Source organism: Rhinolophus ferrumequinum, chromosome 22 (assembly GCF_004115265.2).
Source record: "Rhinolophus ferrumequinum isolate MPI-CBG mRhiFer1 chromosome 22, mRhiFer1_v1.p, whole genome shotgun sequence".
In the NCBI taxonomy this organism is placed as follows: Eukaryota; Metazoa; Chordata; class Mammalia; order Chiroptera; family Rhinolophidae; genus Rhinolophus; species Rhinolophus ferrumequinum.
Genome location: NC_046305.1, coordinates 29,992,931 through 30,007,661, shown reverse-complemented (window position 1 = coordinate 30,007,661; position 14,731 = coordinate 29,992,931). Strand labels below are relative to the sequence as shown.

Here is a 14,731-nt window from a genome sequence, read left to right as displayed (position 1 = left end):
TTGGAGATAATCCATGAAACCATCACCACAATCTATACCATTAACATATTCACCACCGCCTAAAGTTTCCTCCTGCCCCCTTTATTGTGAGTTTAGGTTGTGATAAGAACACAACATAAGATCTACCCACTTTGCAAATTTTTAAGTATAAAGTATAAAATACTTTTTGACTAATACCTCCCCTTTCCCTCTTCCTCCATCCCTTGGCAACTACCATTCTACTCTCTGGAGGCGTTATTCATGAAGGAGGACCACTGAAAGAGTAGCTAGGTTTCCATCATTTTTTTTTCTCCTTCCAGGGCAACTTTGTCCTCTGGCTATGCTTTCCCCTGGATCTATTCGCAAAGTCTCAATTCAGGCTCTACATGGGGAGAACTTAGTGTGGGTCTGGAGGAAGATGGAGGCTCCCAGCTGAGGGCTAGAGAAGGGAGGGTAGAGAAGGAGAAACTGTTATGGCCTGATGGAGGAGGACTTGCTACCAGCCAAGCCTCATCACTGCTGAGTCTTGAAGGCTGAAATAGAGGCACTGGAGTGACATTAACACTATCTGTCCATTTGGAAAAACCGCCAAAGGTAGCCAGACCTTGTCTGGCAGTTACAGCTAGGCTGTTTCCTGGCAGAGACGCTGGAAAGCCACTGGGAGGAGGGAGGAATGCCACTAGTCTGGAGTGTGGCTGTCACATGCAGGAAGGCCTACCACGTCAGGTGCAGGAAGTGGGAGTTATGAAATGGGTCCCTGACCCTGGACCTCGGAAGGAATCCTGACTAGCAATAGGCCTCAAGAGTCTCAAGAAGCAGTTCTCAAACAGGGAGCATTTATAGAACACACCTATGTTCCCTAACGCAACCCCTCAGCAGACATCTCCAAGGAATGGCCCCTGACTCCTTATTAGAGGCTGAAGTATCACAGGGCCATGGGAGTGTCACAGCTGGCAGGAAACTAAGGCCCAGAGATGGGAACTATCTTATCTAAAGCCACCCTTTGAACTTCGAAGATCCTCATTTTCAATTCTCAGCTCTAGGAAACTTTCTTTGATGCTGCCAAGCTGAGTTCAGTAATTCTTGCTATGCACTTTAAAACAACAACAACAAAAACATGGGCAGTTTTCTATCTTTGCACCTCCCAACTCAGTTTTAATGATTTGCTGGTCTTTCGCACTAGTCTATGAACTCCTGGAGAATAAGGGGGCATGCTTTATTCAAATGTGTATCCCAAGTGCTTAGCCCAGTGCCTGGTGCAAAGTACACTTTTAAGACACATTTGTGAGATGAATAGATGGATGAATGTGTGACTGAATTAATTAATTAATTATTTAATTTTAACCCAAACTCTTAGCAAGCCTCTGTTGGAATTATAAGGGTGAGAGTGACACTGTTAAGGCTCGTACTTTAAGTTAATGGCTTCACTTATAATAAGGGTCAAGTAAGCCTAACCCTTATATCCCTATTCATCTAAACCCTATTCAATATCACCCTTAAACCTACCTTGATGTCCAGTGACCTTAATACAACTTCATGCCATAATCTTAGCTGCCAACTTAATCTCATCTCTAGCTTGGATGCAAATATAAACCATAGCCCTGTAACCTCATCCTGATACTAATGATGGGATCTAATGATGGGTGGTTCTAAGTTTTTGAGGAAGCACTGGGGATTGCTAAAGTTCAGGAGACTCAAGACTTGGAGTAGGACCCAAGGGCCAGAGGAAGAGGACAGACTCCCCTCTTCTCCTTAGTATCACTTGATTCTCTGGTTTTCCAATACCTGTAGAAGACCAGAGCTACATAATGGTCAGAGCTGTTTGGACATAAGGGGGCCTTTATTGATAAAAGCATTTGGAATAAGTCTGGGGTGCAGAGGTGGGGAAGTTGGAGTTAGCGAGATATGGGGGTGAATCCTTATCTAAGAGGCAAGAAGCCTGGGTTCTCGTCCCAGTCCTACTCTAACTGTAACTTGCTTGTGACCTTTGACAGATCATTTCACCATCTCGAACGTGAATGGACTTCACGTTGTCTGAGGCCTCATCTAGTTCTGAAGCTTAATGTTTAAGTCATTAGTTCATATAACTTTCTCCATTTTTTTCTAATTAAATCTATTGCCCACTCTTCCCTCCTCCACACACCCACTCCCCACCTCAATGGCCCTGCCCAGGGCCCCTGAACTTTAACCTTCTCTCTTTTTCGGAGCTCATCTCTTTAACCGGTCTGCTCATTTGAAGCAGGACTCTTCCAATCCCTGAGAGCTCAGGCAATGAAATCCTCATTAAACCTAATAAGAGATAACTGGTCCATTTAGCACAAATTGTCTCCCCATGTTGGAACTGCAATATGAAGCACTGAGAGGGAAAGGGCTGAAAATGAGTGTAAGAAATAGATAACAGTTGCTCACAGGCGAGGCTAGCATGGTAACACATGGTAACACATCTAGGGGTCTGTTTTGGCCAAGATCATGTTTTCTAAAACTGTGCTTTAGAGCAGCTTCAACCTATCCAAATCTCTCCTTAAATACTTTGGACACTTCTCCTCAGTAGATAGTCCCTTCTAGGGTCTAGCCTTTAGTCATTCAGCTTCAATTGCAGTACTGCTCCCTCAGATATTCTCTGACACCCACACCCCATCCAAAGAGCCTGACCTCCTTGGTCCACCTTCCCCTAAGGGACCACTAAGAAGTGGTCAGGATGCTTCAACAGCTGCTACTTTTCTTCCTGCCCCCACTTCCTCCCCTGACAGTGCAGATCTGAGTCTCTCCCCATTGCCATTGCGGTTGTCCTCTGTCTCTGCTCTTATTCTTATTCATCTCAAAAGCTGAGCATCTTAATGAAAAAGAGAACAAGAGAAAATAGATTGGTATTCAGTAGGAGAGCCCAAGGCCTAATCTCTGGAAGGACTTGTGCAGCCACCTGGGTGATAGGACACAAAAGTGGAAAAGGAATGAGGGAAAGCCCCTTTGCTAGGAGGACTTTTGAAAAAGAGGTGCATCTCTCACTGCTCTGGTTACAGTCTCTGCAGCAGGAGGAGGGGTATGGTGACTTCTGACGGTTCCTTACTCTTGGGGACTCAAGGTTTCCTTTATGGTCAGGATTATTTTCCAGTCTGAAAATCAGTATCGTGGCCTTTCCCTGGTAAGCAGCAGAAAAACAATCCTCTGCCCCCTCTAGGGGGAAAGAGGACAATTTATAGAATGGTTCTGCTGTTCTTAGCCTTCTTAGCCTTCACTGAGACAAATAATTCATTTCCATCTCTCAGAGTGGCTTCTCCTGCTGATGGTCATAAATTGCCTTCCTGCTTACTTTCTGACCTGTTGATCTTTTTGCTTTTGTTTTCTAAAAAAAAAATAAAAAAGTATTAATATTTCTCTTAACTCCATATATAACTTTTGGCAGCTTCTCTCCTTTTTTCTGAGTGAAGTAGTGTCCTTAGGAGGATTATTCCCTCAGCTTCCATGCCTGCTCACTTCTGTCTGGGCAGGGCCATATACATGAGGATTAAAACAATTCGAATTCTGCAATAGGAAGATTTGAAAGTTCCCTGCTCTGGGGAACTCCCAAGCCGAGAAAAATCACAGCTAGCATCTACTACTAACCATTTACCCAGCACTGTTCTAGGAGCTGTATGGACATTGACCCACTTAATCCTCACAAGCACCCCATAAAGTAAGTACTATTATCATCCTTGTTTGCAGATGAAATAACCAAGGATTAGAGAGGTTTAGTAAATAAACTGCCCAAGGTCACACCGAAAGTAAGGAGCAGAAGCTGGATTAGAATCCCCTTGGGCTGGTTTTAGGGCTCATGTGCTTTGTTCTCAACTGCTCTGCTGCCTCTCTGATGGGGAGAGGGTACCCAGCTTCTTCCATTCCCTCAGGGAGCTCCAGACTGAGGTGATATGCATATCCCTTGACCCCAAGGAGCCCCAAGTTTGATAGGGGAAGCAGATATCCTCTCCTGGGGAACTGTGTCTAGTCTGGTGATGGGCTTTGCCTTTGTGGTCATCTGTCTGATACTGGGGACTCAGCCCCAGGATGCCCCCAGTTTGATGAGAGTTATGTGATTAAGCTCCAGCAGACTCAGTTAATCCAATTAGACAGAACTGTGAACGTTAGTGTGAGATGAGAATGAAGCAAATTTGGAAGGAACTTCATTGGAGTTTTCCCTAGAAGGAGGGGAGGGTATGCAGAATTGGCAATAAGCAGAACCGCTGATGGAGGGAAGAGGGCAAGGACCCCTGTGGTGCACGGGCTTGCTGAGGACAATGCCTAGAAAGCAAGGGTTTGCTTAGCTCAGGGGTTCTCAACCCATTAGAATTACCCGGGGAGATGTTTAAAGATACTCATGCTTGGGGCTTCATCCAAGAAGAATTAACATTTGAGTGAGGCAAAGACACTGGTGATTTTAAAAGCCCCTCAGGAGATTCTAATACACAGCTGGTGTTGAGGACCACTAGCTGGAGTTGGGGTCCTTAAAATCTGGAATCTGGGATGTTGAGTGACTTACTTATGTGAAGGAGATTCTGGAGAAGTATGTTTGCTATGAATTGAGCTGGTAAGAAATTGAGATTAAAGGGAGTGGGGACAGAAAGTTAAGGGACAAAGAGAAAGGTAGATTACTGCTTTGGCTGTCAAGGATTTGGAAAATTTGGTTCCTCTGTCGCTAGGGTTTGGAGGTGAGATAAGAGGCATAAGGGGCAGTGAAAGCTTTGATAAGGCAACCCCTCTTCACACTGAAAATAATCATCAAATCTGAATACTAGAAGCTGGAAGATGGGCAAGAAGCACTAAGTTAAGAATATTCTCTTTCCTCGCTTCTGAACTTTTTCTTAACATTCTCCCCAGTCACTAGCACCATGGGCCTCCTTTTCATGCACCTTCATGCAGAGTGAAAAGGAGAAAAGGCTGCCTTACTGATACTCCAAAAACACCACTACATCAGGGCCTTTGCACTTGTTGTTACCACCTACCGGTTACATTCTCCCCTCAGAAGCCCCAATCCCTGAATTCCTCAGTTCCTTCAGGTATCTGCTCAAATGTTACTTTAGCAGAACAACGTTCCCTGACTACCTATAAGAAGAGCAATTTCACCCTCCCTTCCAGTCCTTACTCATTTATCATGCTTTATTTATTTAAAAGCATTTACTACAACGTGGTGTATTTTATATTTTTCTACTGTCTCTTAATCCCCTCCAGAATGGAACAGTATGAGGGAGAGATTTGTCAATTTTTTTCCCCAGTACTTATCTCCAAGGCCTAGGATTGTGACTGAAAGATAAACAGGCACTGAAGAAATATTTGTGCAATGCATGATTAATGAATAAGTAAATGAAAATCCCTTATGTATATGCACATTGATGTGTGGCTGTATTTGTGATTATATTCCTATTTCTCTGGGTTAGGTACGGCTCTTTATTCTTAAACTGTTTGCCTGTGTATATGTGTTTTTTAACATACGAAGGACTCTCTGGGTCTGTGCGTAATGTGCTTATAGATATGAGCTTGTGTGTTTTTCTGCCTGTGCTACTGTGTCGTCCAGTTGTGTGTGGATGTGTCTGGGATGTGTCTGGTGTGAGGATCCGTGGAAGAAAGAGTTGTGTTCACCCCACACCAGCAGAGGGCACCAGAGAGCCACGCGCTGCCTCACAGGGGCCGAAATTGAGAAATCTTGGCAGGTAGTGTTAGGGACCCAGGAGACCTAGAATCTGCGAGGAAAGAAGTGGACACCTCTCCAGACCAACACAGTACTATAAAATTCTGCAATTCCTGTTATTTCTCCTCAACTCATTCCCCAGAACCCAGATGTCCTGGCACCCCGAGCAACCCTGGGAGAAGAAGCATCTTGTTACAGGTTGGGAGTCAAGCTGGGCTCCTAACAAGGAAGGGACCACTACTGAATGCGTTACTCGCACCAGGAATCCCCTCCCTTCCCAGTACCTATATCTCTCAGCCCCAAAGGATCTCAAACTCCTTCCTGCTTGGAGATCCTCCTGTGGCTGCCCTCTTTGGCCCTTCAAAGCCGTGGATGGAATTGGCTACTTTCTCCTGGATGGGTAGATGTCCTGGATGAAGGAAGGAGTCAACTCTGCCTCTCCCCCAGCCAGGGCCAGAAGAGGACTCCAACACTTACCCTGGCCTCGCTGTGTGCTGGGGAGGCCTCCTGGCAGGGACTCCAGGCTGGTCCAGGAAGCAGATTCTGCAGCTCTGGGTTTTGTGCGGCGGGGCGGGGGGAGGGATGTATTATCCCCAATCATTCATTAGTCAATTGAGAATTCTCAGTTTGGGGAACCTAGGGGTTAGATTTGGGGTATGGAATTAACAAGGAAAACAAAAGGATGTTATGTTTTTTTATTCCATGAACTGTTTGCCTCCCTCGCCCACACACTTACACACACCCAAACACGGAGATACACTCACACACCCCATCAAGGTCCTCCACTGGGCTAGAGGCTTGTCCTCAGCCCATGCCCCGCCTCCCCAATCCACTGCGTAGTTCGGTAGCCCGGGACCAAGAATGTGAATATAAAATGGGAGGGAGGCGCTGGTGGGCAAGGGTCCAGCCGTCTCTGCCCCAGCGCCCGCGATTGTCACGCTCGTTACCCGCTTTGCCTTTGCCCTCGACCCCTTTTTCTCTTTGGTCTCTTTCCATCTCGGTTCCAGAGAGTGTGTGCGCGCGCGTGGGGGGAGGTTAGGGGAGGGCTGTAGAGGAAGAGTAGACGTCAAAAGGAGGAGGGAAGGAGGGAGCAAGGGAAGGAGAAGGGAAGAGAAAGGGAGAGCAGAGATGAAAGAGATCCAGAGAGATAAAGCTTGAGACCAGAAATAAGAAAAGGGTGAGGGGGAGGAGAGAAGAGAGCAAGAGGGAGAGGGGCGGGGGGAGCGAGCGAGGAACCGGACTGGGAGGAAAGATAGATAAAAAGAGCGGAGGGAAGGGAAGTGAGTTTGTGCGCGCGAGTGTGTGCGTGTGCGCGCGTGTGTGCAGGGGCGGGAGCGGGCGGGGGCGGCCCGGGCTCCTCCTCCCCAGCCCGCTCCTCTAGCTCCCTCGCCAACTCCAGGCCCAGCCGCGGGCGGGCGCACGGCGGACGGACAGCATGCTGAGCCTCCTCATATGGATCCTCACTCTCTCTGATACTTTCTCCCAAGGTAAGGGCTCCAGGCCCGCCCCGAACTCGGCTCCCACCCGGGGGCTGGGGGACCGCGCCCCGCTGGGGGGCGAGCAGCCGGCGGCGGGTCCCCAGGGTCGGAACGCCACGAGGCGGGTGCTGTGTACCGGCGCGGAGCCCTGGGGGCGCGGGCGTGGAGTAAAGCGGGCTAGAGAGAATGAGTTTTCGGTTGATTTGCCCAAGTTGCGTCCTCTGGCTGCGCGGGAGAATGGAGGAAAGAAGAGACCCGAACGCTCAAAGTCTTTTCCGGAGCCTCTGGCAACCCTACCTACCTCCACCCTCTGAGGCCGGGAGCCGGACGCCTGGGTCCTGTCTGAGGGGAAGTCTGGGAAGAGGGTGGGATTTCAGATTTGGGAGGTGGGAGGTGCGCGGAAAACTAGGGACCCAGGCTCGGTAAGGTGTGCTAAGGAAATCCCCCTACTTCAGCCTAGCCCTTCTGGGGACCCAGTCAGAGCCTCTGCTCCAGACTGCCTGGGGCTGCCCCTTCAGAGGAAGGGAGGGGTGCCTCGGGGCTCCTGGAGGGGATTTGAAACCCATGCCTGCTGGAGAGGAGTGGAGTTCCAAAGGCAGTTTCAGGAGGGCTTGATATTCAGGGGGCCACTTGGGGGCCGAGGGTTAACATCCCACTTTGGGTCCGGAAAGTGCTGATGTCGGGAGCTTATTTGGAACTGGCAGAGGTGAGGCAGGGAGCTGAGGGAGAGGTTGAGAAAGACGAGGTTAGTGTATCCTCATCAGGCAGGCCTGGGGGTGGGGGAGGGAAGGGGAAATAAAGGGCCCAGATTCCAGCCGGGACTGGGCAGTCTGTGGGAGTGGATTCTTGCCTTATGGGTCTGACTCTAAGGAAGATTTAATACTGCTGAGCTAGCCACCACCCCCCAAATGGAGCTGATACAGAAATTGATACACAAACACCAAAAAATAATCATAGACACTGAAACAGACTACTCACCTACCAAGACAGACATACCCACAAGCATCCCTCACACTAAGACAGACACATATACAAAGACACTGACACATCTAAGGAAGACAGATTCCTCTCCATATCCGTTCATGCTTGCACATTCATGCACCCAGACACATCAAAACTCATAAACACAGTACATGCATGCAGGCGGACATTTACAAGGACACAACGCACACGCGCGCGCTCACACACACACACACACACACACACACACACACTGAAAACCTATAGCCACCAGCCGTCCAGCAAACAAAGAAACTTGAACACACATTCATATAGGCAGACACCTTTGGAGATGTACCGACTACAAAATGGAGGAGGTGGTCTCTTTTTGGGGTGGGGTGGGGATCTGGGAAGAGGGAAGTCAGCTTGGATAGAACACACCATCAGTCATTGCCCTGCTCTCATTTCCGTTCCTGGGCTGATAGGTGTGTGTTTAGGGCTGGGCTATTGTGCTCCTTTCCTTGTGGGGCCCCTCCCCAGCTCCAAACGAAAAGCCTGGCTGAGTTGGTGGGCATGGGTTTTGATCCATCTTTCCCCTTAGGGCACTCATGCCCCCCACCCTCTACATTTAAGATATAGGGCACACATTGATGGTGTGAGTTCAGTGGGAATTGGTGCTGGGGGAAAGGAGGCCTGGTCTTGGGGTTGGCAGGCCAAGTCAGCCACTTGGCAGAGTTGGAAAGATGACTTAAGTTCTGACTTTGTTCAGTCAGGCTGTTAGGGAGGAGGAAAGAGGGTGGGAGGGAGGAGGGGGCAGCTGGGTCAGTATTGGTATGTGTTGGGGGCAAGCTTATGTCTGCCCCTCTCCAGCAGCCCTAATATTTCAGCAACATGGATATGAATGAGCTTCAAGGAACAAAAGCTGCAGTTAGCAAACAGGAGAGACATGTGGATTGAATCCGAGAGAAGAATGGTCAGAAAGAGAAGTGTGTTGTGTGCTTTTCTCCCTTTGGAAAGGGGGGAGGGATTAGGGGTTAGCTGAGCTCCCAGGTTCCTGCCTCAAACAAGGGTAAAAGCTAGACCTGATGAAAGTATGCAAAAGTATTTGGTGGGGGAGAGGGGAGAATACCAAAGAAAAGAAAGGGAGAGAATAGCCCAGAGGGGAGAGGAAATCACTGCTCAGTGTTCTGAGAAGCTGAACAAGGACTGGGATGGAGGCAGGGAGGGAAAGTGTGGGGACTTGGGGAGACTGGGACACTCAGGAGGTGGTGGGGAGGTTGTAGGAGCTCCTCTTCTTACCTTCCATCCAGGGACTGGGGCAGTGAGAGGAAACGGGGGATTGCTAGGGGGTTGAGGGATGGAGGTGGGAAATCAGGAGAAGGTGGCAGGAGAAGGCAATTGAACTGAGGGGAACAGAGAGGAGAGAAAAGAGAGATTCAGCATAGGCAGAGAAATAATAATTGCATTTTAAAGAATTTCAGTGGGCTTCATCAATCTTCATTTTTCACTAAATAATTTTCTGTATCTTATCTAAATGAAAACCATTATCCTTACCCCTGTTTCCATCATGCTCCAGCTCCTCATACTGATTGTGCTGAAAATTGAAATATTTATTCATTTTCTAGGATATTTTCTCACTCCCCAGTCTCAGAGAATAGAAATTGAAAAAGAAAGATTATAGCTAATCAGGGCAATGTGAGATGACGGGCTGGCTCAGTATGGGAGCTGCCTCCAGGGTGGGAGGTGGAGGTAGAGGTGGGAGAAAAATCTGTCCCTCTAGCCCCCAGAGGTCCCTTAGGTATCCCTGCTAAAGACTGGCAGAGGGGGAGGGGGGAGGAGTAAAGAGAAGAGGTGTGAAGGCCTAAATTCCCAATGTTCAACTCCCTGAACACAGCTGCTTCCTGGCAGAGTCTGGAAGGAAGAGTAGTTGGGAATTGGGTCTCCCCTCCCCACACTACACAGACATACTTACTTCAGATGTCCCATTTCTGCCTGCCCCAGCCCAGAGTAGGCTTTGAGGGTGAGGAAGAGGCAGGGGGAGACAAGGCAGAAATCAGCATACCAGGTTCCCCACTCCTTGACTTTGATTGGATTCCATCTTCCACTCACTTAGACCTAAAGGGAGGGTGTGAACCCAGTATTCAGTGCCTAGTGTTACCTCTGGCCGCAGCCCTGGACGCTGAGGACCTGGATCAGGTGGACATGGAGGCCTCTAGGCCTTCCCCACTTCCGCTTTTCACCATAGCTGCATGGTTGGTTGTCTTATACTGCCTCCGTTCTCCAGTGTGGTGTGGAGAACCAGCCGCTGGTCCCAAGCCACTGGCCTCCAGTGCTCCCCACTTGACCTGAGAACTGCAGACTCTGATGGAAGCTCCTCAAGGCCCTCTATATCCTTAGGGAGCAAGTCTTAATTTCTTTATTGTCCTTCCAGTTTCTGATACAGTGCTACACATGTGGTAAGTGCCCTTAAATATCTGGTCAATTGATTGATTTGATGAGAGTGCTAAAATATTAGAAGGAGGCAGTATTAAATTGTGATTAAACCCCACCTCTGGCCACTTGGTAGTCTGTTCAGCTTGAACAAGTTATGTGCCTTCTCTGTGCCTCAGTCTGCTCATCTGTAAAGTGAGGATAGAAATAATACCTTGCAATGGCAATTAAATGTGTAAATTTATTTAAGTGTGTGGAAGAGTGTCTAGCATAGAAAGAAGTGCTCAATAATGCTTCTGCTATGACTTTGTGACTAGATATAAATGGATAGGCAGTTGAGTTGGCTGTGCCTCCTTTCCAGCTCTTCTTTATGTTTCCTTTTTTTGTTTTCTTGCTCCAGCTGCCCAGATTCTTGATCCTGGGCCCCAGTCCCTCCTCTTGTATCTCTCATGGAGAGGACAAGGTTGTGGTGGACCCACAAGGGGAAATTTGACCAACCTCCCCCTGCAGGACTCCGAAAAGGTCTGGGGAGGGAATTTGGAAGAGAGTCAAGTGGAAGAGGTTGGCATTCTGGTGAGAAAGAACCAGGGCTCTTGTGAGAAATAAGGAGGCACAGTAGCCCGATGGCAGCATTTCATTCTGGAAATATTACGGATCATTTATTGAGCCCTGTGCTAACTACTTTATCTGCATTATTTAATTTCATCAATACAACAACCTCCTGAGATCAGCTCTATAATTATCTCCATTTCATGGATGAGAAATTGAGGTTTAGACAGATTAAATACCCTGCTGACCTCAAAGCCTGCCTTGCACCCCTTCCCCTTTGCCAGGAGTCTCACATACCAGCAGGGATGGATGCTAGGACAAGGTTTTTCCTGGTCCATAGCAGAATGAGAATTAGGAGGAAAAGGGAATGTCTATCTCCTAAAGATGAACTCATTCAGATGTTTAAAACAATCTTTTATTCTGGAATTCTGTCCTTCTACATACTTTATTGTTGAATGGTTTTTCTTTGATCATATGGCAGTGCTCATAAGTGGCTTTTTAAAAAAAGGACTTTACTTGGCAAATGAAAAGATTCTCAATCTTGTGTTTGTTACTAATATTAAACACAGCCTTCCTTATAGGTCCATGAACTACAAATTTGGGAACTTCCATGCAAGGCCGACTCCTGGAGAAGTCCAGAGTCCTACAGAGGTGAAGCGCTGAGTGGGGGCCTGGGGAGAATGCCAGGATAGTCAGCTTCCAAACCAACCCAGTCCCTCACAGACATGGTTGCTGGGGTGTTGGCTGGTCTATTCCAATCTGATATGGGTGGTCCTGCTTTGGCCTAGGGTAGTAAAAAGTGATTGTACAGGTAGGCTCCATATCAAAGCATCAAAACGACTTTTTATTGAATTCCTACTGTGTGCTTTTTATATGTATTATTCCTTATTCTTTTTAAAGACCTCCTGGAGTGAGTGTTACCCCCATTTATAGATGAGGAAACCAAAGCTGAGTTTAATTAACTTGCTCAAGGCCATACCTGGGGTGTTAGATCCCAGATTTAAACTCTTTGTCTCACTTCAAAGCCCAGACTCTGCAAGGCAACCTTCCCTGCACAGTCACAGCACCTGCAGTGCCTCTCATATGTAGAGCCAGGCAGCTCTGCAGGGGAGAGAGAAGGACTTCTTCCTTCTCCTGTGCCCCACAACAGCAGACAGGCTACTCCTGGTGCCTAGCTCAGCCTTCTTCCCCAAGGCTCAGCCCCGGGCACCTAGTCCTCATCCATCTCTGTGCCTTGCTTTGATAATTATGTGTTTTATTCATTGGGGTGGAGAACTGTACATACTGCCCCTTGTCTGTCAGGAGGAGGTTTGTAATGCCTCAGACCCCTTTCGAGTCTTAACTTTGTAAAGTGCTTTCCAATTTAGCAATTTTTGCATGTATTATCTCATTTAATAGGCCAACCTATGATGTAGGCAGAGCAGTTATTTCACCATTTAATAGATGAGAAAACAGAAACCTAAAGAGGCTAAGAGGTGGAAGTTGGGCTGGAAGGAGAGGCTAGGGGGCAAATTCCTTAATTGTTCCAAAATCAATATCTGGGGGCTGTTTCCAGCTGAGGGTGGGGGAAAGTCCAGCATCCAGAGCTGAGAAAGCTGTGTCCCTCCTGACCTCCCAGCTCCTGTCTGGTCCTTTCCGATGGCCTCCTGACCATTTTACTGGGCGATCTCCTAGAGGAGGCTTTAACCTGGCTAGAGGTCTAGGGGTTGGTGGTTAGCAATGAAGGAGAAAGAAGCAGCCATGTCTTTGTCCTGAAATGTGAAGCCAAGGAGAGGCAGTCTCAAGAGTCAGGAGAGAGATTGGGCTCATTCCAAGTGAGGGAGAAAGTCACATTCGTGGAGGGCCATGGAAGGCCAGCTTTGTGTTTTGCATGTGTTAGTAACTAATTTAATACTGACAATAATCTGTTAAAGATAGGAGTTATCTCCATTTTGTAGGTGGATGAAGAGAGACCCAAAGAAGTTAAGCAGATTGTCCAAGATAATATAGCTAGTAAGTGACAGCTAGGACTAGAACCTAAGCAGGGAAGTTGGAGTTGGGAATGGGAGTGATTCCCAGAATGAAACTCCTGAAGACTGGCATGTACATGTCTTCCATACCACTGCTGCATGCAAGTCTGCAGGTGCAGTCTGTCCAGCGTGTGTGCCCACAGGCAGTTGCATAGATTCACATATGCCCTCACGTGCATTAGCACACAGCATTTTTCACCACCATACACATGTGGACAAATATCTCGAACTTTACCCTAGTCCTTCCATTCACCAGAGCTTTGGTGTACAGCCTTGCCATGTGTCTGTATACCATTTTCCTTCTAGCTATGGCATCCTTAGTTTTTGAAGGCACTACTTTTTGTCTTGTCTTACATGCTCTGTATCCCCTCTGATGGGTGCACACACCATAAGATTAAGGAAGTCAGAATCCTTGTGTTTCCCATTCTTGCCAACCTGCAGTCTAGCTCTTATACCTTCCTGCCCCTGATTCAGGCAATGCGAACCTGATTAAATTCTTTGAGCACCTAGAATGAAAGATGCTCTGACCCCCAGACATTGCCAATGATCACATTTTTCTTTCTTTTTCCATCTCACTCTCTCCCTCCCATCAGCTCTCTCCAAACTTCCAATTTCTTCTTCCCTCCACAGTCTCTCTCTCTCTCCAGCAACTTTTATTAACGTCTGTGTCTCCAAGGGCTGATGCCTCATTCTTCTCTGTTGTCCTTGAGACCATTTAACAAAATTGGGATTGTATTGAAATAAATGGTCCTTGTAGCCAGCCAACCTTGTCAGGACTAAGGGTCTTAAATCTAAGGACTAAGGGGTGGAATTGTCTAGTACTCCCTAGCAAATTTCACTAGTTTACCAGGAGATAATGCTGCGGCTTCCTTCCTCTGGTAGCCTAGTTCTGGAAAGGTGATGGGAGAATCTCCCAGAAGGCCATGAGGCCTGGGTTTTGAGGCAGGGAAGAGACAACAGGAGCTCGAGTCTCTGGTGCTTTTGCCCACAGGGCTGTCCCACCCCAGGCTAGGTTAGGAATCACAGATTCTTCTGGACAAGGCCATTTGATGTTTTACTTCTCTGCTCCTTGTTTCCTTCTAAAGCAACATTAAGAGTATATTCTCACTGGGAGATGTGTGGGGAGAGTCAGGACTCAGTTCCTTCATTCAATGGAAATGTGTTGTATGCTTGCTATGTGCCAGGCACCGGTATTGCAAAATGAATAAAATACTATACTTGCCCTTAAGGGTCTCACTTCCTGACTTAAGTGCAAATTACTGAACTTCAATAGACCTTAGTTTCCTCTTCCATAAAATGGGGAGAATTATTTTTTTCTGATCAGAAAATGTATGATACGCAAAACTTATTGGTAGGCTTTATGGGGTATTTAAAAAAATGACATCATATGGTCCCTTCCGCCCAAGAAGCTAAGCTGTGCACGTGCAAAGAAAGATTCCTGGTAATGCTAGATTGGTGCCAAGATAGCAGTGTGCACAGTCAGAGCTGGTGAGTTCAGGAGAGGGGAGTTTGCTATGGGCTGTAGAGACCCGGAAAGGCTCCATGAAGGAACAGGGCTTAAGGATGGACAGGATGTGGATGTGGCAGGAAGATGGAGAGCATTACCAGACCTGCCACACTTCCCTTGCCAAGGTGTAGCTGCCTGGATGTGTGGGGTACATTGAGGCTGGTTGCAGCTGTAGGTTGAG

General features: G+C 47.6%; 1 protein-coding gene across 6 annotated transcripts in view; it reads left to right on the top strand.

The window, feature by feature from the left end:
* The first annotated feature begins 6,775 nt into the window (after window positions 1–6,775).
* The window catches only part of KIRREL1 (kirre like nephrin family adhesion molecule 1), a 110,679-nt gene continuing 102,723 nt past the window's right edge, over window positions 6,776–14,731 (top strand). For 2 of the 6 annotated variants that reach the window (XM_033093395.1, XM_033093392.1), the window contains exon 1: window positions 6,896–7,125. In XM_033093395.1, the coding sequence (XP_032949286.1) occupies window positions 7,074–7,125 (52 nt within the window). In that variant the 5' untranslated portion in view covers window positions 6,896–7,073. Of the gene's footprint in view, window positions 6,816–6,893; window positions 7,126–14,731 lie in introns of those variants that run through there. The other 4 variants (XM_033093391.1, XM_033093394.1, XM_033093390.1 and 1 more) reach the window with 4 other exon arrangements.